At 41.5% G+C, this 16,854-nt stretch overlaps 1 protein-coding gene across 1 annotated transcript; it reads left to right on the forward strand.

Annotated features, from left to right (window-relative positions):
- Window positions 1–458: 458 nt before the first annotated feature.
- Window positions 459–16,677, forward strand: LOC102809382 (extracellular tyrosine-protein kinase PKDCC-like). The gene is made up of 4 exons (XM_085500071.1): window positions 459–1,397; window positions 7,020–7,154; window positions 15,633–15,861; window positions 16,010–16,677. Exons 1-4 carry the CDS (start codon window positions 747–749, stop codon window positions 16,213–16,215), a joined length of 1,221 nt encoding a protein of 406 aa, XP_085356197.1. The 5' UTR covers window positions 459–746; the 3' UTR covers window positions 16,216–16,677.
- Window positions 16,678–16,854: the final 177 nt, after the last annotated feature.

Genomic DNA, 16,854 nt, shown 5'->3' on the forward strand with positions numbered 1-16,854 from the left:
ATTAAAAATGTGGTAAATCATAGAGGGTCTATGGGCCAATCAGCGCGCCATGTTCAATGTCCGAATGTCGGAGCCAGACGAATCGTATGGCTATGTTATTGGAGTCTATTTTCAATAATGTGAATCACAGTCCCTCCATCATCTATAGAAGGAATGTGTGCGAATAAAGTTGTTATTATTAATGGAGTGTCTCGTGCCACCCCCGTGGCAGGAGACAATATGGCTACTGCCACGGGCGTGGCAGGAGACCACGTCCCGGAAGTAAACGTACCGACGTTCTAGGTGTAGTTTCGGCCGTCATATACAGATTTTTCACTTGTTTTACCAGTTCAATCAGATATTCGATAACTTCATTTGAATATGTAATATCGCAATGTTGGTATGGATACCGTGCCATACAAATAAGATACTAGTAAACTAAACAAGATACTACATGTATTCTCCAATCATCTGAACCCACTCTCCCAGAGATCCTTGCGGCCTGCAGTTGTTGAAGTTGGGCTCTGCCTGAACTCTCATCGATGAAAATGTACGTCATGTGTTTGGTTGCGCCCTGTAAATAAAACGATTGCTGAAACCAAGGTCAGGTTCGCCGAGGGCACAACTCTAAAGTATCGCAGTCGCTCAACAAACGTGACAATCGATGCTCATAGTAACCGGAGACGAATGAGCTGCGTTGCTGGACTGCACATTTTCCTGTTGACCGCGTCGCGTGAACGACAGAATGTCATAACATTTACGTTGATATGGCGATGCGATATGTGACTAGACGAAGACATTCTATGAAGTTGGTCATATTTATTATCATATTTGTTTTGGCTGTGTCTTATACGATATTAGTATCACATCCCGACTCTGGATTCCACAGTGCGGTTGGCAACCGTGACAATGAACGGCGAAATTTGTACCCTGATAAGTTAGTAGCCGCGAGCTCAATCCCACCTGGAATGAGCAAACTTGAATTTATCAAAAAGCTAATAGACTTGGTCGAAAAAAGAAATAGCTCACTCATGGCAGAGTATAGTCGATTGGCTGGTAACGACGCTTCATTGATGAACAGTACGGGAACAGATACCATCCAGCAGCGTGTTGGAATCAAACAAGTGGTGTTAGGTTCCAATGTATACTCGAGTTTGAATGTGTTGAATTGTTCATCGATTGATGAAATCCAGTTAGTCAAACGACTCGGTAAAGGGACGAGCAAAGAGGTGTACTTAGGAAGATACAGAGGAAGGGACGTGGCTGTGAAATACGTATCATCGGCCGTTAAAGACGTCACAGCTTGCAGGAATCGCAAAAAATACTGGAAAGAAACTGAGTGCTTTCTTTTTGCAAATTATAAAATTATGAAGGAAGTTTTGCTCGCAATGCAGCTACAGCATCCCCACATTCTGAAGGTGAGTTTAAAAAATGCACAAATCTGTTCAAAAACGTTCAACTCTGTGCTTATTCGTGATTGTTATGGCGACATTACCAGGTGTGTACGGTGAAGAGTCACCACCCCGGTCAACCCAGTCTAACACTGACTGAATCAGTACTTTGAATTTTATGTAGTTTTATTTTTAAAACTGTCTTGACCAGAATTAATCTTATTTCCCTCGTATATACTGAACTATGCTGTGTTATGCCATTGTATTCTATTCTAATGCTATACTACACTACACAACTAAAAGATACTAGTAGCTTGTCTACTTACAATAACATATTGGGGGGGGGGGGGGTCTTTGCAAGAGATCAACTCCATATTTTTTGGGGCCTTCTCTTATAAATATGGATTTTGATGGTACGTGCTGACAGGTGTTTATTAATTTCAAGACCAGTTGATAATTGGTAAATTAAACAATATAGTAAACAAAACTGAAAAGTCTTTGTGTTGCTCTAAATGAATTATAAGTTGTGATGAGTTGCATGTTTCCATGAGCCTGCTAGTTGTTCATCCCTAGCCAAACTTTTTAAAATATCTGATTTCAAATATATACATGTCCATCCTCTAAATAAGCTTTAGTTGCATATATGGATAAATGATGATTTATTTGACATTTTAATACAAATTCCACAATTTGTCAATCCTACGACAAGCTTTTAATTGAAATGCGTATTTTGGGCATTTTTGGTCGAAAAGGCTGTTTTGGATTCACAAAATTTGCTACAAAGGTGTATCACTAAACTGTACAGATGTACTGGCACGTATTTTTTTTTTTATCTGTGCATGTTATCTGTGCACATAACATTAAAGTGCTTTGACTGATAAAGCATACAAATGCATGTCAATTTTGTTTTTGTATCTGTGCATGTTAAGGTCATTAATCGCTTGACAATGTTCATTGATTTATTATGTGAAATCGTGGCGCTATTGTACCATTGAACCATAAAATGGCATTCTTTTGTGTGTTGCAGTGTTGTATTTTGAAAATCTGGTCTTAACAATTCCATAGAGCATAATGTTAAACAAAAATTGCATTTTTTGACACTTTTTAACCAAGAAAACAAAAATATCCCATCATTAATAATATATTAATTTTTCAGTCTGTCATCTGACTACAATTTGAGATATGGCATAATATCTCTGCCATAGAAACCCATGGTAAAAGCACTATAATACTGTCAATATGGCCAATACCCACTAAAATACAACCATCATTTTCTCGAAAATTATGCTGGTGACCCATGAGTACAATTTATTAAAAAATTGAAAAATTCTGGGTATTCAAATTCATGAATAGGCTTCTACCATTAAATATGATTTTTTGGTCCAAAATGTTGTCAGTCAAAAAATAGGATGAAATGGACATTCAAAACAAGACCTTGTATTTTAGGTTTGTTTTGTGTGTCTGTGTGTTTGTCTGACATACTTTTCGAACATGCCTGGACCGATGTTGTTTAAAGTTGGCACAATGCAAGATTATTGCACATGAACTGTCATCATAATGGACATCACTCATGGTAGGTTACCTCGTGAGTTACTGATGCAATTAGTTTCGTGATTTTATTCAAAATGGCCCACAGGTGGCCATTTTTTTTTTTTTTTTGGCCTTTTAGTTTAGATACATGTTCGCAAATTACAAAGACAAGACATAATATATTATAGATTTGCGTCAATTATTTTTGGATTTTAATGAAATTTTACTGACTGGCAGCTATTTTCGTCAAAAGAAATCACCAAATATGAACAATTCATCAACCATTTCTCAGCCATTCCTGGAGAGATATTACTAGTATTCAAATTTGTAAGGAACATCATACATATTGGGTTGCCAATGTGATCTGATTCATACATAGTGTCCGACTTGTGGCCATTTTGTTTTGTTTTTTACCCATTCATGGGATACACTTTTACAGATTTTTGGAACAAATGCAAAAATTTATTGCATCACCTTTCAAGTAATTTTTTTTTAGCTCCGCTGTCGACTTTGTCGAGCGGAGCTTATCATATGAGTGATTGTCCGTCTCCGTCGTCGTCGTCCGTCGTCCGTGTCAATGTTTTACTTTTTCGACTTCTTCTTGAAAACTACAAGCCTAAATGCTTTGATACTTGGTGTATATGTACCTTGGGTAGACCTCTCTTAGGTTTGTTCATTTCATGTTGATATCTTTAATTCTCTAATTTTGGTGAATATTTTTGTCATTTTTGGTAAAAACTGATATTTTCGACTTCTTGTTAAAAACCGCAAGTGCAATTGCTTTGATATTACATATATAGGTACTACATGCGACCTCTCTCAGATTTGTTCATTTTGTAATGATATCTTTAATTCTCTAATTTTGGTGAATATTTTTGTCATTTTTGGTAAAAACTGATATTTTCGACTTCTTGTTAAAAACCACAAGTGCAATTGCTTTGATATTACATATATAGGTACTACATGTGGACCTCTCTCAGATTTGTTCATTTTGTAATGATATCTTTAATTCTCTAATTTTGGTGAATATTTTTGTCATTTTTGGTAAAAACTGATATTTTCGACTTCTTGTAAAAAACCGCAAGTGCAAATGCTTTGATATTACATATATAGGTACTACATGTGGACCTCTCTCAGATTTGTTCATTTTGTAATGATATCTTTAATTCTCTATTTTTGGTGAATATTTTTGTCATTTTTTGGTGAAAAGTGATATTTTTGACTTCTTGTTAAAAACCGCAAGTCCAATTGCTTTGATACTACATATATAGGTACTACTAGTGGACCTCTCTCAGATTTGTTTATTTCGTGATGATATCTTCAATTCTCTAATTTTGGTGAATATTTTTGTCATTTTTGGTAAAAAGTGATATTTTTGACTTCTTGTTAAAAACCGCAAGTGCAATTGCTTTGATATTACATCTATAGGTACTACATGTGGACCTCTCTCAGATTTGTTAATTTTGTAATGATATCTTTAATTCTTTAATTTTGGTGAATATTTTTGTCATTTTTGGTAAAAACTGATATTTTCGACTTCTTGTTAAAAACCGCAAGTCCGATTGCTTTGATATTACATATATAGGTACTACATGTGGACCTCTCTCAGATTTGTTCATTTTGTGATGATATCTTCAATTCTCTAATTTTGGTGAATATTTTTGTCATTTTTGGTAAAAAGTGATATTTTCGACTTCTTGTTGAAAACTGTAAGTCCGATTGCTTTGATATTACATATATAGGTACTACATGTGGACCTCTCTCAGATTTGTTCGTTTTGTGATGATGTCTTCAATTCTCTAATTAATTTATTTTGGTGAATATTTTTGTAATTTTTGGTAAAAAGTGATATTTTCGACTTCTTGTTAAAAACTGTAAGTCCGATTGCTTTGATACTATTCATATTGTTCATTTTCTAATGATGTCTTCAGTTCTTTAATTGAAATGTGCATTGCTAACAGCGGAGCTATCTCAGCCGATAGGCTGCTTGTTTGAATTTCAAATGAAATTTAACCGACTGACAATCATTTTCATCAAAAAATATAATGCCAGAGTAGCTTTGTTTACTTGTCAATACACTGACAAGAATGTGATATTGAATATGTTAGGTTACTGATGTACATTTTTTCGCTATTCAAAGCAACCATGACTACTGGTATCATTTGTATGTACTCCAAAAAATTCAAATCATTGTAAATATATCAATACAAGAATATAATATATTGTGAATATGTAGACACAATTTAACAATCAATGTCCAGTAAGAGCATCTTTTTTTTATCAAAATTCATCATTTTTGGTCAGAAAAATAGGGTAAAAATAACACTTCTTGACCCCAAACCACACTTGTCATACACAGATCCAAACACAAAGCAAATATTGCTTGAAATTTGGCCAAGGCATATGCCACTTGAATCCAAAAACAATTAATCGTCACATGCACTTGTTACATATTTCAATGTGTGTCGTAGTGTGGTGTAGCCGAAATAAAATCAATAGTTCTCATTATAGGACTTTTTTAGCTCCGCTGTCGACTTTCTCGAGCGGAGCTTATCATATGAGTGATTGTCCGTCGTCGTCCGTGTCAATGTTTTACTTTTTCGACTTCTTCTTGAAAACTACAAGCCTGAATGCTTTGATACTTGGTGTATATGTACCTTGGGTAGACCTCTCTCAGATTTGTTCATTTCATGATGATATCTTCAATTCTCTAATTTTGGTGAATATTTTTGTCATTTTTAGTAAAAAGTGATATTTTCGACTTCTTTTTGAAAACCGCAAGTGCAATTGCTTTGATATTACATATATAGGTACTACATGTGGACCTCTCTCAGATTTGCTCATTTTGTAATGATATCTTTAATTCTCTAATTTTGGTGAATATTTTTTGTCATTTTTGGTAAAAAGTGATATTTTCGACTTCTTGTTGAAAACCGCAAGTCCAATTGCTTTGATATTACATATATAGGTACTACATGTCGACCTCTCTCAGATTTGTTCATTTTGTAATGATATCTTCAATTCTCTAATTTTGGTGAATATTTTTGTAATTTTTGGTAAAAAGTGATATTTTCGACTTCTTGTTGAAAACCGCAAGTCCAATTGCTTTGATATTACATATATAGGTACTACATGTGGACCTCTCTCAGATTTGTTCATTTTGTAATGATATCTTTAATTCTCTAATTTTGGTGAATATTTTTGTAATTTTTGGTAAAAAGTGATATTTTCGACTTCTTGTTGAAAACCGCAAGTCCAATTGCTTTGATATTACATATATAGGTACTACATGTGAACCTCTCTCAGATTTGTTCATTTCATAATGATATCTTTAATTCTCTAATTTTGATGAATATTTTTGTAATTTTTGGTAAAAAGTGATATTTTCGACTTCTTGTTGAAAACCGCAAGTCCAATTGCTTTGATATGTTATACATATAGGTACTACATGTGGACCTCTCTCAGATTTGTTCATTTTCTAATGATATCTTCTGTTCTTTAATTGCCATGTGCATTGCTAACAGCGGAGCTATCTCAGCCGACAGGCTGCTTGTTTAGAATTCCACTTAAAAATCAAACGGTTGGTTATTTGATATAATTTTTGAATAAAACAGTTTAAAATGCAAGCAAAAATCTGTATATAATTTTTTTCAAAATAGAGATTGCATGCTACTGGTAATTCTAATTCAGTGTAAAACCTAAATGGGCCTGGCATGGAATCATGAGCCTCAAAATTACTGATATTTCTGCCAATCAGATCTGAGGATTCATGATCTATACTCTGTTTAAAATCTATAACCTTGTACAGCTACATGTATCATGACTGGCATGGGGGAAAGGAGGTTTGAGTTACTCAATACCCCGCTCAGTCCAGTTGTTATTTTTACGAAAATAACCAAAAAATATATGAGATAAAAATAGCTAAAATCTAAATCTGTATTCTGCTTTAATTATTTATTTATTCATTGATTCATTTGTTGATTCATTGAAACCCATTCATTGATTCATTAACTCATTCATTCATTCATTCTGATTCATTCCAACATGCACATATTTAATTGCACGAAACCCATCATGGAATGCATGACCATCTTGAATATATATATTATTTTTTGTCAGCTGCTAGGGTTCTGTGTACGAAGCGAAGAAAACAGTCCTATTCTCAGTAAACAGGGTGTGGTGTCAGTAACCGAAATTGGGACATCGATCAATCGCAAACTGTTTACACGAATGACATGGGAAGAGAGACTGCGCGTAAGTGATCACCATACAGTTATATATATATTGTGTCATCTTTGAGTTATAACCCCGTCAGACATGGATATTCCGGAATGAGGTTCTTTTGGTTTCGTTCATCGTCAATGCATGAACTTCGTTTCATTCAAACTTGGTACACAAATATTTTTTTCTATTTTCTGACTCATGTGCACGTAAAGGGAATTTTTGGCCATTTATGCTTAAAAATATTCCTTTTTCATAAAAAAATATGCTAAAAATTTGTGTCGTGTGCATGACAGATTTTTATGAAATTTGCTACAAATCACTGAAACATCTAAATGCATGTAAATTTTTGGATCTACCATTATGGAAAAGAAATACTGTGACTAGTGTACCACTGCCTATTGGCACATGTGTCATAGCCTCAAAAGTAAGCCAAAACTCTTTGGCTCACATGAATAATGGTTGTTTTGTAGCTCACTGTATGCATTTGTTTGAGGGCACAGTCAAACATGAACCCAAACAAATCTTCTGGTTCATGTCTGACTGTGTTATTAAAAGATACACATACAAAACTGTAAGAATTGTAATTATAGATTGTGGCTTACATTGGGATCACCCATAAAATGACACACTAATATCAAATGTCAAGGCTGTTGAAACAGTTGAATTTTGAGCAGGAATATCCAGTACAAAATGGTTTTGAATTTCTTGGTATGTATAGTTGCATTGCACTTTGAAAATGTATTGCTAGACCATAAATAAATATTAAGGTTTGTTTTTTTATCTGTTTATTCAGCCAAGCCTCTAAACAGACCTTGGCAGAATGACCATCAAATATGCGTATTCTAACAGCGTCCCAGTAGTCGATCATTTGCGGCTAATCATTGTCCAATCAGTTTGCGTGTTACAAATCTTTCTTTGGTGTTTCATTTTAAACAAAATGGCGGCGCCCATGAATCGTGATATTTGTGATGATAAAATTGCGAAAGTTTTCGGTGTTGGTGCCCTCAAGCCTTATCAGGTACATGCAATTGACGCAGTTTTGTTGATGTCTTCATAGCGACCAAAACAGGAAGTGGAATTTTGTTTCATAATTTAGTACGTCCAAGCTGATTGGTCGCCTTGTTTCGAGGTGCCCAATCAGATCTCACTGCTCAAGATACGCAATTAGCCTATATGCGATCCCGCTTGTAGAGGCCTATAGGTCTAAGACACATGACCATGCGATTCGGACGATGTATATCCCTTGAGTCTTGTCTTTAAATGCACTTTTCTATAGCTGGGAAATGTCTCATGGCATGGAAGAAAATGCTTTCCTTTGTCCAGGTTATATGATAAATATTTTGAGTGTGTATGTATTAAAATAAGCAATCATAGTACACATGCAAAGTAAACAGAATTATGTAAATTTGTATGATGGTGGGAATTTCCAAGCCAGTTTATAAAATTATGAACAAATATTTTCGTAAATAACATTTAATGCGTAAGGCGTTTTCTTATTGGTATGTATCATTTATGCATATAATTACATATCTCGTATATATTGTTTCATTTTATTTATACATGGTATTCCCAGATTAACACCGGTTGTTAATGACACATACAACATTAGATTCTCAACTTCGATGAAAAGACAAGTTTCTGCCACTCACCGCGAAAGCCAATCTTCACGAAAGCCAATCATCGCGCAGCTACTACAATGTAGTTACTATTAACAAATTTACCCTTGTGAAATTTATGCCATGGACTAGCCAAATGATTTAATGTTTTCTGCAAATATTTTATTCACAACAATAAATTGTGGCATTTTGTCAGTCATCTATCTGATCCATGGCGTATTAGCTAATAGTGCTAAACACAGGCATGTTTGTTACATGTGAATGCTAGTGTATTTTGATAAGAAAAGAATAACATGGCAAATCTGTACAGTGAGAAGACAAATCTATTTTTTTCTTGCAATCCATGCATATACAGACCATCCACTATTTCACATAATAGTCCTAAGGCCATAATACAAATATATTTTATCTGATTGCTCATGCAGTGCAATTTTAAGGTATATACGTACTGGAATGTAAGTTTTCCCTTCGACCACTGGGCATATTCTGCTGAAATGGATGCTTATAATTACCGTACGTACAGCGACTGTGACCTGTCAATGCCGATCAATGTCACAAACTCCTCTAATGTAATATTATTGTTACAGTACAATATGCCCAGTTCCACATTTCTGATGTAATAAAAAGTATGTCACAGTTGCTGTAATGCCGCATCATATTAAGTATATGTCCAACATGACATATACAACATGTGTAATGTGTAAGATATTGTTTAATTTGAACTCAACATATAAACGCATACTGCTTGACGACCTGGTACTTTAGATCCTTCTTATCCTAACTGTGCTTGCACATATTATATATTTGTTGCGTAATATTATGTCAGTGCTAAATTCACTACGTTCAATTACCCACCATAGACTCCTGTCAGTCAAAATGACTATTTTGAACTGTAGGCATTAATCAGCGATTTTGCACGTGACGGAGAGATAGAATCCAGGTCAGGGGAAGCCTCATGACCTCAAGATTCTTTTACCCCTTACGTCACGAACCCACGTGACCGAGGCCACCTGGCAGCGCCACAGGTGGCCGTCCATCACTCTTAATTTCTCTCCACCTCGAGTGGAGATGAAATCTAGCAAGCTTTGCTGGATCGCCTGCCTTTTTTCCTGTCCGGATTTATGGCTTAATTGGGTTGTTGCCGCTGCTCGGCATCCGACATTGTAGCTGGTAGGATAAGTTTTCCTTGTCATTTTTACCCTCGTGTCGTTTTCCCCTTTGTGTGTAGTATTTTTCACAGCAAAAAAAATCAAAATCCGGCGCCACTACGTAACCAGTTGGTTTTCATGGCGGCACCTTTTACAACTGTAATTCGTTTCCCTCATGCATGTCGTCTTTTATTTTCAATGTATTTAGCAATATATAGATGTAATGACAGCACCAGGGCTCGCTGCCGTTTTTCTTTCCGGTCTCCTCGTATTTCGAGTCGACCATGCAGTGGTTATATTCAGAATTTACCAGCATAGAACCCGCATCCGAGATACTTTGTCGTAGCTACGTGCGGGTTTCGGGGTTTTTGCGTAAAAGCGTGTTTTTTCACTGGAATTCTGAGGCCTGAGATTTTCTTTCAGAGCCATCAAATTCGCTGAGACTGACCGCGTCACAGCAAGGTCGCGCGTCCAGTAAACAGATCGGTTAAAGTGAGTTGCGTGTTTGGGACGTCGAGTAAGAGGCCCGACGGCGGAGGTATCGATATTTTTCTCGGTCTCCCCCGCTGATCGGAGGGCATCCTCACAGTCTGTTTTTTCAGGCGGTGTTTTACCCGATTTTACCGGCTGCAGCGAGGCTGCGCCCCTGGAGGCTTTCCTCCTATGGGGCCCGTTGCGGGTCTCTTTGTGGACCCTTCCTCGCACGGCGCCGGGTTTGCCTCCGAGTTGAGGGCTTTGGTCGAAGGACTGTCGGGGCAATTGCATCCCTGGCAGGCCGGGTAGATCAGACGCAGTCGGAGCGAGCTGTCTCCACTGTGTCCCCTCGGTGGGCAAGCAGGAATTAAGAGATATGAAAGCATGTTTGCATTCAAACACGTCTTGTCCGGGGAACCTCCGTTCCCAGGCACGGCTCTCCCACTATTTTGGGGGGTGGCCGAGGCTCAGGCTAATTGCACCGGTCCTTCTCTGGATCCTCGGGCACTGAATGCCAATGAGGTGCTGGCAGCCAAGTCTCCGATCTCGGGGCAGGGCTTTCAGGGCAGGGCACACGTTGACCCCCCCTACTTTCAGCCAGCTAGGGTTCGTCACGCGGTAACGGTACAACGGTAATGAATTTTTTCTTGTGTCCGGTCCCCGCTGTGGGTTTTGACTCCTTTCTTCCGACCCACGGGCGTCCCCAGAGGGAACCGACCCTGTCATGAGACGCACAGTCGAACACTCTCCCTCTCACATATTTAAAGTGAAAGGAGATGCAGTTCGCTCGCGTCGGATACAGCCGGTACTCCGGACCAGCACTCTGGAGACCTTGGAGGCAGAACGCACCAGCCTCCTAGACCAGGCGACATTTTTACTGGTGGGTCACCGAACATCTAGCATGCGACACCCCCTAGTGTCGCCTGGCTCTCTCGGCCAGGGCCACTACCGTGCTATGGGACGTGGCCTTAGACGCACGTGTTTTTGCCGACAAGCTGAGCCGGGGTACGTCCCCCACCTCAGTGACGTAGACTGGACATCCTCCACCCTCTTTATTCAGGGAATGGTGGGTACAGTCTCGGAGCTTCGGAGTGCAATGAACCAGAGGGTTCAGATCGAATCCGCTAGCCAGTTGGTCCTGCCATGGGCAAACGGAGGGCACCCCAAGCACAGAAAACACAACGCCCTAGGGCGCCGTCCGCTAGCCAGAGTCGGCCAGGAGGCAAGCGCTTATACCCTTCCTTGGGAGGGGAGGGTAGTGGCGCGCCCCCAGGGAGGTAAGACCCAGGTGGTGGCTCCTCACCCTCCCTGGGCGGACGTCTACCCGGCAGCAGGGGAGGTATGTTTGACGCTCACCTCTGCAACCGGGGGGGACAGGCACGTGTTCGGTGAATGGCCAGGTCACAACTTAGTGACTACTTCAGGCCTTGGGGAACTCACCTCCTGGGGGAAGGGACACCCCCCCCCCCCCCCCCCGCAACTGCCGGCCACATATCCCTGTCGTACGCAGATTGCGCCGATGTAGTCCGGTTTGGAGACGGTGGATGACCGATCCCTGGACCTTTCCAGGTGGTGACATCCGTTTACGAGATACCGCTGAAATCTCCATTTCCCCCCTTCAGTGTCCCCCCTGTTCGGCACTGCCAGGGGACTCCCGCAAGGCGGAAGCAATCAGACAGGAAGTAGCAGTTTGCTGGGGAAAGACGCCATACACAGGGTACATCAGCCGGAACTAAGGCCAGGCTTCTACCCAAATGTGTTCATACAGTAGTACCAAATCTACAAGTGGCAGGCGTCCAGTTTTGGACCTCGGCAGACTGAATCAGTACATGCTCCTCGATCGGTTCCACATGGAGACACCATTCACGGTTCTTCTCTCCACCAACCGTTTTGACGGGCTAGCCCCGCTGGACTTAAGCGGGGCCTACCTGCACGTACCGATGCACCCAGTGAGTGGCCATCTCCTTTGAATCGCCCAGCTGGGCCAAGTATTCGAATTTCGGGTGCCCCCCCATTCAGGTTAGGCACAGCGCCCTACATGTTCACCAGAGTGATGAAACAGATAGTGCTGCTGCTTCACCAGATGTCAGTACACCTCAATTCGTACCCAGACTTCCGGTTACCAACAACCCGGGCAAGGGGTAATAGCCAAACGCGTCAGGCTAACATGGGATTTACTCCACCAGTTGGGCTCATTAGTAAATCGACAAGTCCCACCTCGACCCAACGTACAGTTGGTGTCCCTGGGCATGGAGTTTTGACTCGGAGGTAAGCTTGGCTTAGCTATTTCAAACGTATTGCTTAGCGCTAAGCAACCTAGCCGAATGCCTAGTCAGCGTTCCCTCGGTGTCCCTCTGTGAACTAATACGGATCATTGAAATGATGACCTCGGTTCGAAGGGTCGTTCCCCAGGCCGCACTACACAGCCGCCCGGTATAACGCTTATTATAATGCCGAGCTCTCCTATGGGAACTAGATAGGCGGGTTTCGACCTCGGACCAAGTGAAGGAAGCCCTGCCCTGGTGGTCGTCACTGGCCAACCTCGGACAGGGGAGCCCCTTGGGCACGCTCGCCGCAGGTATGACTCTGGTAACAGATACCTCCCCCTAGGGTTGGGGAGCACATCTATTGGGCCAACAAGCCCAAGGATATGGCCCCCGCATTAGTTTCGGGACTACCATATCAACCGGCTCGAACTGAGAGCAGTGTACTTAGCACTACCACGCTTTCTACCCGTAGTTCGAGACCACAGAGTCCTGCTCCACACAGGCAACGCAGCGGTGGTTTCCTTCAAGAAGGAGGGGGGACGCATTCCCCATCGTTGTCAGTCCTAGCGGAGCAAAATCTTCCTTTGGTGCCTGGAATACAATGTGGAGCTAGCCGCACACCACCTTCCAGGGGTGAGGAACAGGCTGGCGACGCCCTTTCAGGGCGGCTCCGTCTTCAGAACACGGAGTAGCTGTTACCCCAGTGGGTAGCCTCTAGGCTGTTTCGGCCGTGGGACGGTCCAAGGTTGGACCGTTTTGCCGCACCCCGGAACGCAAAGCTCCGGACGTTTGTAACACTCCTGCTGACTCCAGGAGCCTGGGCCAGGGTCGCTTTGCTAGACCCGTGGACCCACTTCGTTGTGTACGCCTTTCCTCCCTTCCCGTTAGTTCACCGGGCACCGGAGAAAACTTTGACAGGGGCACATGTGCATATTATCATGGGTTGCACCCAATTGGCCAAGCAAGGCCTAGTTTCCACTTCTGTTGGAAATGCTAGTCGAAGCGTCAGCAGTGCTTCCGGACTTACCGGACCTGCCGTCCCAACCAGACGACGCACTACCAACGAGCCCAGCAGGTATCACTTACACGCATAGAGGCTCTCAGTAGACCCGCACATACGAAAGCTTTATCGGAGCGGGCTGCCAACGTCCTGGCCAGGGCGAACAGGGATTCCACCTACGCGGCCTACATTTCTAGGCTGCAAGCATACAATGATTGGTGTAGCGGAAGGGAGATTGATCCATACCATCCCTCTATTGGCCAGGTAGCAGGCTCCTTCGTCCACCTGTTTGACAAAATGGGTTTGTCCTACGCAGCGAGCGTTGGCTACAGGTCGGTCTTGTCCCCCACCACTCAGAACGTACAGGAACAAGACTAGCCGATTGTCCTATTATTAGGAGACTGTTTACTGCTTTCCAGACGCCAAGACCCCATACAAGGGAGCCGCCCAACTGGGACTCGTCGGCTGTGTTGTCTGCTCTAAGCAGACCGCCCTTTGAGGCTCTCCAATCAGCACCACTCAAATTTTTGATGTGGAAAATAGTCTTCCTACTAGCCCTTGCCTCAGGTAGGCGCCGGTCAGAGCTAGGCGCGCACCGTCCATCGCGAACAGTTGTGCCACTTTTAAGGACGATCAAGTTGTACTATAGACACGAATCGGGTTTCTCGCCAAGAACCAAATCCCAGGACACGATCCTCAATCGATCGTCATCCCCCGGCTGGCAAATATTGTCTGTCCGGAGGATCAGGAGGAATTGCTTCTCTGCCCAGTCCAAGCGCTGAGTTGCCACGAGAACCGTACCAGGTTTTCTAGACGGGGAACCAAAGACACGTTTTTGTGTTACGGCCCTGGCAAACAGGATAAGCCGACTTTCATCTCCAGGTGGATTACTGCGACTGTACTGGAGGTCTATAATACACTATCCTCCTCAACACAGACCTTGCAGAGACACCAAGTACGAGAACATGAGGTCCGTGCGATTGCTAACTCACTAGCTCTAGCATCAGGTGCTCCCTCAAACACATTCTGAGGGCAGGCTTCTGGAGAACACGGAACGTCTTCATCAACTACTACCTAAGAGACACCCAATCTATTGAGCAGGGTCTCTTCAGGTTAGGCCCCGTCGTAGCCGGTCAGGCCTTGTTTGCTGACCCAGCCCGAACGACCACAGGGGCCTCTGCGCATAGGCGATAAGTCAGTCTCGGCATTTTTGCGAGCAGATTGTCTGTTCCACTAGCACTTCCTTGAAGCTCCCAGGTTTCGCTTCGGTCGACCTACGCCCTCATGCGAACTGTTTCGGTCCTACTTCAAGCTTATCACCCCCGAATTCGGCTGGGGTCTAGCTGTCTCGGGCACACCGAACCCTGTCACCACAGCAGCATTGGCTTCTTGCTTCGGGGACAGCACAGGCAAGGTAAGACACCACCCTTCTTGGGTCTTAACTTAGGTTTTTGGGTGTGTTTTCATCCCGGACTGAGGAAAAGTCTTTCATCATTCTCCTTTTTTTTCTGTTTGCTCAGAAAAACCCGCCACCTATCGGTGTCTGACTCTGCCTACAGTTCAAAATAGTCATTTTGACTGACTGGAGTCTATGGTGGGTAATTGAACGTAGTGAATTTAGGCGAGGGTTCTCCCGCCTATTCACATAGTTCATACCCATCATAAACTCCGGGTCCCCCCAACCTCCCCACTCTTTCCGTCGCGTTGGTGCAAGTCCTGGAGGCGGCGAGAAAGTTACCAGAGTGATGGATGGCTACCTGTGGCGCTGCCAGGTGGCCTCGGTCACGTGGGTTCGTGACATAAGGGGTAAAAGAATCTTGAGGTCATGGGGCTTCCCCTGACCTGGATTTTATCTCTCCGTCACCGGCAGAATCGCTGATTAATGCCTACAGTTCAAAATAGTCATTTTGACTGACCGGAGTCTATGGTGGGTATGAACTATGTGAATAGGCGGGTTCGGAGAACCCTCGCCTAATTCTAAGTCTAATTTACTTTTCCTGTAGTTTTCACTAGGAATTGCAAGCCTGCTCGACTACTTGGAGCACTCCCCGATGGGATCGCTTCTCATTACAGACTTTAAGTTGGACCAAATGTTGTTGGTGGATGGTGTGCTGAAACTTGGTGATTTAGACGATATCAATAATATTGAAAGCGACTGCCAAGACACAAACTGTGGAATCCTACAACAAAACTGTAAAAAGAAGATATGTGCTATTGAGAACACAGAATTAGGTGATCTATTATAACTTGTGATCATTAGCCATAATTTCATTACAAAATTGAGGTGGCAAATATTATAAAAATTTATAAAATGGCCTTGCTGACTCATCCAACTGTATTTTAATAAAATATATTTTCTTTTTTTTTTCTATCCATATAGATATTCAATGTGTCAACAACAAGTGTATTGGGTTCAACGCAAAGTTCAATTTATTTAAATTCAACCACCATGTGTTCACTCGTGTTCTACATAACCCACCTGCCAATGTGTCTTTTGAAGTAAAAAATATTCAAGATAGACTGAATGCGTTGAATATCACTGCCACTGAACTATACACTAGTCTGTTGGCTATTCAGTACACATGACAACAATAACCAAAGTTAATAACCAAAGTTAATACCTAATGTGATACAAGAGATCATACTTAATTTGCCTCAAGTGTAGTACAGGAATGTCATTCCTACATGATGTCAATACAATACAAATCAAGAGCTTCTGTGGCACCAACAGTATGAGAAGTACCCTAGTTGTTCGAAGATATCCACCACACATTTCATATATGTGTATATATTCATATATATTTTTTTATATATGCAGTTATTCTTCTTAAAGTAAATAGTGAATAAGTTTACACTTCCTATATATGAATATATATTTATAGATCTATAGGAGTCTAAAAATTGTATACAACAATGAGGAGATATATCACAGTATACACAAGTTGTGCTTGAACTAGTTATGTCATGTTGCATTACGACTTACAGCAATAATACCTGTTTAAATTTATTCAAGAATATTGCAATAAACCTTATTTAAAGACCACATAATAGTAATAATAATACCACTTTGTAGAAGCTTACAAATACTCTATTATCCATGTACAAACAGTATCTCGTGTATATCAGTGTTCACGAAATGTGGCACCAATAGTAAAGTCGATGAGAATGTGACCATACATTGAATGGCTGCCGAGATATCATTGAGTGTGCGAGTACTACTATTTG

Source organism: Saccoglossus kowalevskii, chromosome 6 (assembly GCF_978046115.1).
Source record: "Saccoglossus kowalevskii chromosome 6, keSacKowa6.1, whole genome shotgun sequence".
NCBI lineage: Eukaryota > Metazoa > Hemichordata > Enteropneusta > Harrimaniidae > Saccoglossus > Saccoglossus kowalevskii.

Coding starts and splice junctions, on each gene's coding strand:
- LOC102809382 (XM_085500071.1), top strand. CDS start 747: ATGGCGATGCGATATGTGACTAGACGAAGACATTCTATGAAGTTGGTC. Junction 1,398..7,019: donor AGCATCCCCACATTCTGAAG/GTGAGTTTAAAA, acceptor ATTTTTTGTCAG/CTGCTAGGGTTCTGTGTACG. Junction 15,862..16,009: donor TATTGAGAACACAGAATTAG/GTGATCTATTAT, acceptor CTATCCATATAG/ATATTCAATGTGTCAACAAC.